Below are 8,255 nucleotides of genomic sequence, written 5' to 3'. Positions count from 1 at the left end.
ACGGCGTGGCCCAGTCCCCATGCAGGTGCACACTCAATGCTCACACTCACGCACGGTGTGGCCCAGTCCCCGTGCAGCTGCACGCTCACACTCACGCTCACGCACAGTGTGGCCCAGTTCCCAGGCAGGTGCACGCTCACGCTCACGCTCACGCACGGCGTGGCCTGGTCCCTGTGCAGGTGCACACTCACGCTCACACTCACACACGGCGTGGCCCAGTTCCCATGCAGGTGCACGCTCACTCTCACACACGGCGTGGCCCAGTCCCTGTGCAGGTGCACACTCAGTGCTCATACTCGCGCACAGTGTGGCCCAGTCCCCGTGCAGGTGCACGCTCACGCTCACGCACGGTGTGGCCCAGTTCCCAGGCAGGTGCACGCTCACGCTCACACACGGCGTGGCCCAGTCCCCGTGCGGGTGCACGCTCATGCTCACACTCGGCGTGGCCCAGTCCCCGTGCAGGTGCACACTCATGCTCACGCTCACACACGGCGTGGCCCAGTCCCCGTGCAGGTGCACGCTCACACTCACACACGGCGTGGCCCAGTCCCCGTGCAGGTGCACACACTCACACTCATGCATGGCGTGGCCCAGTCCCCGTGCATGTGCACACTTATGCTCACACTCACACACGGCGTGGCCCATTCCCCATGCAGGTGCACGCTCACACTCACACGGCACAGCTCGCCATGTGCTCATGCATACGGTCCTTCTCAGGCGCCCTCCCCTCCTTCCGTCCTTCCCTCCCTCCCCTCACAGTCCTGCTTTCCCCTTTTGTGCATCAGGAGTGGGGCTGCATGTGGTTGGTGGCAGTGATGGTGTGAGGGTTCAGTCAAGTGTAGGCTCAGGTCCTCATTACAAGCTGTTCCCGGAGAATGTCCCCCTGCAGCATACTTAGGGTGTGCATGTAAATAAGGGTGTTCCACTGGTGGGCAGGCTGCAGGGCCCGGGGATGCTGAGCTGCAGGCTGCCCAATGTGCTGGGAAACCCCACAGCCTCTGTGCTGCCTGTTGGACCTCTCTGTGCCCTCCCCCCCAACAGGCAGACAGACAGTACGACATCCCCCCCCAGCACCGAATGCCCAAGCAGCCCAAAGACAGCTTCCTGGTGGAGCAGGTGTTCAGCCCGCACCCCTACCCCGCCTCCCTCAAAGCCCACCTGAAGAACAACCCTCTGTACACGGACATGCGGCTGACCGAGCTGGCTGAGGTGAAGCGGGGCCAGCCGTCCTGGACCATTGAGGAGTACACGAGGAACGCGGGCGACAAGGGCAAGCTGACCGCCCTGGACCTGCAGGTGAGTCTCGTGCTGTCCCCTGGGCGGGAGGGGGCGGTGGGGGGGCTGGGGTGGGAGGCGGGGGGGTCGCAGGGGAGGGGGTGAGAGGCGGGGGGGTGGCAGGGGAGGGGCTGAGAGGCGGGGGAGGGGGCGGCGGGGGGGTTTGGGAGCCTGGCCGATGCAGGAAGGACCTGGGATGGCCAAGGCCAGCCTGCTCCCTCACCCTTCAGCTCCCTGGAGCCCCGCCATGGAATTCTGAACTTTAACAAGCCCCAGAGTGGAGGTTTTAAGGAGGGGAACGTGATCTGGCTTATACGTTTGTAATCATGTGACTGATGTATTTACTTTGGCCGCACGATTTGCTAACCGCGCCTTTAAGGCTCTGCCCCAAGTGCAGCTTCTCGTCTTTGCTCACAAGACCCGAGCCAAACTGTTTAATGAGATACAAGCTGATTTCTCCTTCCACATGTAGCACGTGGGATAAGCATATTTGTGGGAGCCAAGCTATGGACTAAGTTTCCATACGGAGCAGTCCCCAGGTAAGAGCCACCCCCGGGAGCTCTGTGAATGCCATCATGGCCGGCGGGCATGTGTTCTGTTCCCCACCCGCCGGGCTGGGGTTCGGTCCCCTCGTATGTGGGTGGGCAGCTCCACCTGCTTCCATTCGCACCGCGTCTGCCTGGGTCTCTGCGTCACCGCGGGGCCCGGGGGGCACCTGTCCCCACCCGCAGGATTAGCTCTGTGGGTGGTGGGGCCCAGCGGTGTCAGACCTCCAGGTCCCAGGATGACCGTATCACTGAGGGGGCAGTGGGAGAGATGCCGGCGGGGGCTGGCTGGGGCCTGAAGCAGAGGGGGCTGAGGGGGCGTGGTGTGGCAGGAACAGACCTCAGGGGTCCACAGCACGGGGCTCCAGTCCAGGGCTCCTTTGCTGCGGGACCCAGGACATGCACGCATCTGCTTGTGCGTCCATCCCCTCACCCGTCCAGTGAGCACACGACACTCCTTGCAGAGTCACTGTGACGAATTTTGCAAAGAAGGTATTTAAAGTACCGGCGTTAGGTAGGCACCGAAAGGGACTCCAGGGGACAATCGCACGATGCTGAGATCCGTCAGTCCAACTCCGCATGTGCTTTTCACGGCAGGCTGCGAGCACAAGGAAGGCACAGGGACGATTACAGTCACCTCCAGCTTCCCGATGAGGTCATCGAGAAGCTCGGGACTTGCCCGGGGTCGGACAAGTCTGAATTTGTGCTGGACCCCACCGACGGCCTGGGCCCTTCCTCCCGCGTTGCCGTTCCTATTGGGGGGAGCATCCGGGAGCCTCATGTCCCTGCTGTGACTGCAATGCAGTGACATTTGTATATATTGGGCCCTGAGTGACAGCAGTTAGGGGAAGGGGCAGCTCCGGCCAGATCCTGACAGCGGGGTCTGTGGTGGCAGCCCCCCTCGCCCCTCCTGCATGCCACCTCCCGTCCTGACCTCGTCCTGCTGGCTAGACCGGGATTGATTTCCACAGGCGGGCCCTGTGCGGCTTTGCCATGGGCGCCGTGGGCATCAGGCCCCGGGGGCGTGAGTGGCCCCACCAGTGCGTGGCCTGGAAAGGGTCCGATTAGCTGAATGAGTCATAGATTGAGAAGCATCGTCTGAGAGTGTGGGCGAAGGAGGCTGCTCCTGGGTCCGCGTGATGTTAATGTGCCTGTGTTTGTCAAGACAAAGTCACAAGAAATCAAAGTAGGTCTTCAGATTAGAGAGCTGGGGGCGACATCCTTGGAAGTGCATCACGGACCCAAGCCGCACAGAACGGAACAGGAGGGAGTGGGGCTGGCGGCGGGCCGGGTGTTTGCAGCAGAGCCCAGCGGCGTCGGGAGCGCCAGGAAGGCGGGGCGGCGGGCCTGATGTGCGCTCCTCTCCCTTCAGGAGCTCGGGGGGCCCTGTGACAGCACCTTAGCATCTGGAGAGTCTTCGCAGGGTCCCCTGGTGGGCACATGGGGCTCCCCGTCAGCGGGCCCACTGGCGGGTGGATTGAGGGTGTGGGCTGGGCTTCCACCGCCAGAGTCTGGTCACAACAAGGCCCCTCGCCTGTGTCCCTGGAAACCTTGGTGTCACCGCTCTCTTCGTTGTCACTAGAGCACTTGCTGAAAAAACTCAAGAAAAATCGTTTATTCCGCAGGCTGACCCCCAGCTCATTAAGGGTACATATATGAAGAGAAGCCGATTTCCTTCTGTTTGAGCCGGAGGGAAGGCGACACTGGATGTGTGCATGGCTTGCCTCCTTGGCAAGCTCGGGAAGAAGGGGGGCTGGTGTAGCCCAGGTGGCCAGAGCCTGTCCTCAAGGTGCACGGCAGGGAGCAGGTCCACCAGCCCTTGCGGGCGGCCCCCCGCCGACGCGGACCAGCCTCCCAGCCAAATATGCCCATCCTGGATCCGTCTGTCCGTCTGGCGTCCATGAGATTGCTGAAGGGCTTTCATGGCTGCGGCCACACGTCCCGAGTGCCCACGGAGGGCAGAGCTTGGTGGGGAGGGAGCTCTGGCTCAAGCATACAGACGGGCATGTGTCCAAACACCGGGACCGGGCGGCTCCGGGGGGCTGCAGCTCCTGGGACCCAGGCGGAGGGCGCTGTCATGGGGGCCCTTGCAAAGACGGAGCACCCCACTCTTAAGGACTTTGCACGACCGAGAGAGTCCTGTTGCTCAGGATGGGCATCGGGTGGTCAGCGCTGCTTCTGAGACCGACCAGAGCCTGTAAATGTTCTGCCTTAGCGAGGGAGGGGGCCTAGAGTTCTAGCGACCCCTGAGCCCCACCCTTGCCATTATGCAGTGTTGCACAGAAAGTACTAGAACAGGGGTTGCAAAGGCGATGGTGACGGATCTGGGCCTTGAGGGCTCTGGTGCTGGACTCCGCCACCATCTGCCAACAGCCGGACGGGGCTGTGATTCTGTGAAGCGTTATTTTGGATGGCAAGACTTGAATTTCCTCTAACGTTCACAGAGCATGAAATAGTCCTCTTTGATTTTTGTCAACCACTTAAAGACGTAGAGACCATGCCCAGCCTGGGGGCTGTTCACGGGCAGGTGGCGGGGGCTGGACGTGGGGCTGCGGTCTGCCCACCAGGCTGGCCCGTCCGCAGCGGGCCCCAGCGGGAGGCAGACAGCACGCCCTGTGGGTGACAGCAGAGTGTTGGGGGGTGGCTGGTACGGTGCGACGGGCAGGGTGAGAGCCTGGGGAGCATCCCCCAGGGAACCAGCCTCAGTGACGGGACACCCTCACCCTGGGATCTGAGGCCGAGGGAAGGGAGCTGTTTCTGCAACCCACTGGGACCCACGGCTCTGAAGCAGGTGCCTGGTAGGAACCAAGAGAAGCCTCGTCCACTGACCGGGGCCCCCTGGGTGGGTCCGTGGGGCCAGGCTCCCGGGGCACAGAGCACGGGGGAAAGAGCAGGGGGCGCCCCTGGAAGGGCAGGTGGCAATGAGTAACACGGGTTAGAATTACCAGTGTTCCCCCAGTGACGTGGGGCAGCTCAGTTTTTTAGAAGACTTTTTGAAGGATTTGTTTTGTGAACCTGCGTGTGTGAGAGAGACTTTCATGTGCCCATGTTTCGAGCATTAAAGGAGCCGAGAAAATCTTCAAAATGGATATTTTGTTTGAGTTTCAAGGATTGAGGTGACCTCACTTGGGGAATTACGATGTGTTTGCTTTTATGTGACACTGTGCTATTAAATGCTTGCCGTAAAATGAGAATACTGCTTTTCGTGATGGGAAGAGATTGCAACCATCCCTGGGGAGCGGGCCCCGTGGGCAGTACGGGTTAAAGATGGCGTTTTCCCTGCAGACAGTGCATCGGTCTCAGGGAGACGGGAGACAGATGTCAATGCGGCTTCCGCCCCTGGGGACGCAGCCCCGGGCACGGGGACGGCCTGCGCGGGTCTGTAGACCTTGACCCTGAGCAGGGGCCTGACCTGCTCAGACAAGTGTTTGAAATGGAAATATTTTATATTTTGTTTGAACTGCTTATCTGGGCGGTGCCTTTGATTCTTCAGCAGGCGCTTTGGCGAGGAGCTGGGGACGGAATCAGAGCGAGAGGACAGCCTTGCTTCGAAGGGCTCTGCTCTCAGGGGCTGCCGGGGGGCTATTGCTCGGGGACGTTCGCTGCCCCTCCAGCCGCGGGGCCAGTCTGCACTCGGTGGCAGCCCCGTTGGTCCCGGCCCTCATTTGCTTGCTTGCAGAGAGGAGACCGTGGTTTCCCCGTGTCAGGACCCTTAGCACGCGGGCAGCAAGGGCGGGGCAGGTGCGATCCACGGTGCGTAGGAGCTCGGGGCCTCGCCAGTGCACCTCGGCCCGGGCCGGCGGCGGTGGATCTCGCGGTCAGCCCTGACGGCCAGCTTCGGGAACTGGGTTTTACTGTGTCTCTAACATCTTCTCTTCACTTCTAGACGCAGGAATCTTTAAACCCAAACCACTTAGAATACTGGATGGAAGATATTTATACCCCAGGCTACGACTCCTTGCTAAAGCGTAAGGAAGCCGAGTTCAGACGAGCCAAGGTCTGCAAGATCGCCGCCCTGATCGCCGCCGCCACGTGCACAGTCATCCTCGTGATCGTCGTGCCCATCTGCACAATGAAATCATGAGCCTGGGGCCGCCGGGCGGTGGGGCACAGCCCGTGACTGCCGGCGCCCCCCTCCGTGGCGGGAGGGCTCGGGGCGGTGGAGTAGGGATGGAGTCCCGGAGGCTCTCTGCCAATGTGTCGTTGCTCTTCAGAAAGTGCGCATTCTCCAGAGAAACCCTCCCTCCTGCTGGCTTTGACTTCATGACGCTTGGAGGCATTTGGGGAGGTGCGATATGGTTTCCCACCAAAAGAACGTACTGGGCTACCAGTAGATACAAATTGAATTCTAAGCAAAAAAAAAAAAGGAAATTAATTGGATTCTTTCCATTTTAGTGAAGTTTCATAGTGGGGAATATATTATACAGAAGATATTTAGTACCTGCCTGCTTGGGGAAGTTAAGGGAGATAGCAAGACGAGAAGGAAAAAAGACGAGTTCTGTTTTCCTTCACGTCCTCAGACCGCTGCAGGTGAAGTAACAGGTGTCGTGCTCACAAAGGATGTTGCTTCTCTGTTGACTTTCATCAAGGGCTACTGACTTTTCATTCTTGCCCTTCTGTCATCATTACGATCTTCACTGCAGATCTTCACGGAACATTCTGGACCTTCCCCCTTGCGCACAGGGTAGGAAGGAGCTCAACTGCCCAATCGGGTGTGGCACGGAGTGTGCTTCCTCTGCTTACTAGGCTGAGGTACTCAGGCCAGGAGACCTTCCTGTCCCCACCCCGAGGCGTGGGGGGAGAGCTGCTTGCCAACAGAGTGAGGCCAGTTCTTTGAAAATCACGGCCACCCGAAGGGTCTCCCATGCTCGCTTTGGTATGTGGCTCCAGTCCTTGGTCTTCTGTCTCCTGGTGGCCCCGGATGTTCTGCTTCTCACCCCCAAGTTGAAGAGTTTGGAACGTGTCCTTGGGCCTTGAAGAGTAGAGACAGTGGCTGAACTTTGACATTCTAACTGTAAGCGGTGGTTTCCGCATGCCCCTAATCCCAGCTGTTTCCGGTGGCTTTCACGGGATCTTGCAAGTGTGTCAATAATACGATAAAGGCACCGAGGTGTTCTTAACCACAGCGACACCAACTCCAGAGTTCTTGTCAGCAGCTCAAAAAAATTTCTCTATTTAACCGTTTAGCAATCTATCTGTATGTCTATCTAAACACCTAGTTTGGGGTTATTGTCTTCTCTATTAAATAACTTGAAAGCAAGGTTTCTCCAGCGTACAGAAAGCTGTTGTAACTCGATCAGATTTTGATTTCTGTTTCCACCTGTCGAATGGTGCTTTGACATAATTGGACAGAAAGAATCCTTAGCATTTGATTCTAATGTCTCATTACAGGTCAAAGAAAAATGACAGATACTAGCTACCTTAATTCTTCTGAGAACAAGGTGGGTAGCAAGAATAATCTCTCTGGACGGTATAATAAATTCCTGAAAGAGAGGTTTGGGGTGCATCTCAGATTTTAAAGCAATAGGAGTCCAGCATCCATCCCAGAAACCTTCAAGTAATGCTTAGCTTGCTCTGTCTATTCCTATAGTTCCCCACACGGGGTAGTCAGAACATTTCATGCTGTCAACAAGTAAGGGACGGATGCTTTCATCTGTAGTGAGCCTTCATTTTTAGGGGTCTTTATGTTACCTGTTTCTATTCTCCTGTTTACGTATGGACTTTCAACTAGGTGACTGAAACTTAAGCCTTAGTATGAAGAACTGAGGATTTATAATTGAAAATTTATATATATATATATACATATATATATATTACTGTCTATTGTCAGAATTTTAGTCTTTTGGTGCTCTGTTCTGGGTTGGGTACACTAAATAAGGTTGTTTCTTTCATCCCAAAGGGGATACTAGATTCACACCTGCAAGAGTTGGGAGTCGCCATCCTAGCTTTCCTGCCAACCAGTGTGGCTCTGTGACACATTGTCCCTGTTACCACGGATTAAACCAGGAGAGCGTCAGAGATAGGTAGTTCCCAACGTCTCGCTCTATGATTTGCAGGGAAGTGGAGATACACTTACCCAGGATAAGAAAAACTTGGTCAGATCCCAAGCACTGCTCTCCTTGCCAGGTGGGACCGTGGAGGATGGACCAAACTACTATTACTACTGCTCTTGGGTGCACCTGTTCCTAATGGGCCCTGCTTGAGCCATGTGTCTAGCTACCACCAGGGAAGCGTGACTGTAAGCCCCACCCCATGGGCGGAAGAGACAGGACTCTCTAGAATATTCTTCTACCCTTTTCATATCTGAGGAGGTAGCAGGGAAATTTCCTCTTGCTCTTAGTCCAGTGTAGCTAGAGTTCAACTCGACATCATTGCCACATAATGGACAAACACCCACACCTGCTGATGCCCTGGGAAACCAGATGACCCCAAAGG

General features: G+C 57.2%; 1 protein-coding gene across 1 annotated transcript; it reads left to right on the top strand.

Moving 5' to 3' along the window:
• Positions 1 to 650: 650 nt before the first annotated feature.
• On the top strand, positions 651 to 5,904 carry MINAR1 (membrane integral NOTCH2 associated receptor 1). Its single transcript, XM_081831896.1, has 3 exons — positions 651 to 656; positions 1,042 to 1,296; positions 5,707 to 5,904. Exons 1-3 carry the CDS (start codon positions 651 to 653, stop codon positions 5,902 to 5,904), a joined length of 459 nt encoding a protein of 152 aa, XP_081688022.1.
• Positions 5,905 to 8,255: the final 2,351 nt, after the last annotated feature.

Source organism: Leptonychotes weddellii, chromosome 9 (assembly GCF_054177405.1).
Source record: "Leptonychotes weddellii isolate Sample4059 chromosome 9, ASM5417740v2, whole genome shotgun sequence".
Classification (NCBI taxonomy): Eukaryota; Metazoa; Chordata; class Mammalia; order Carnivora; family Phocidae; genus Leptonychotes; species Leptonychotes weddellii.
This window is presented reverse-complemented; position numbering and strand designations above follow the sequence as displayed.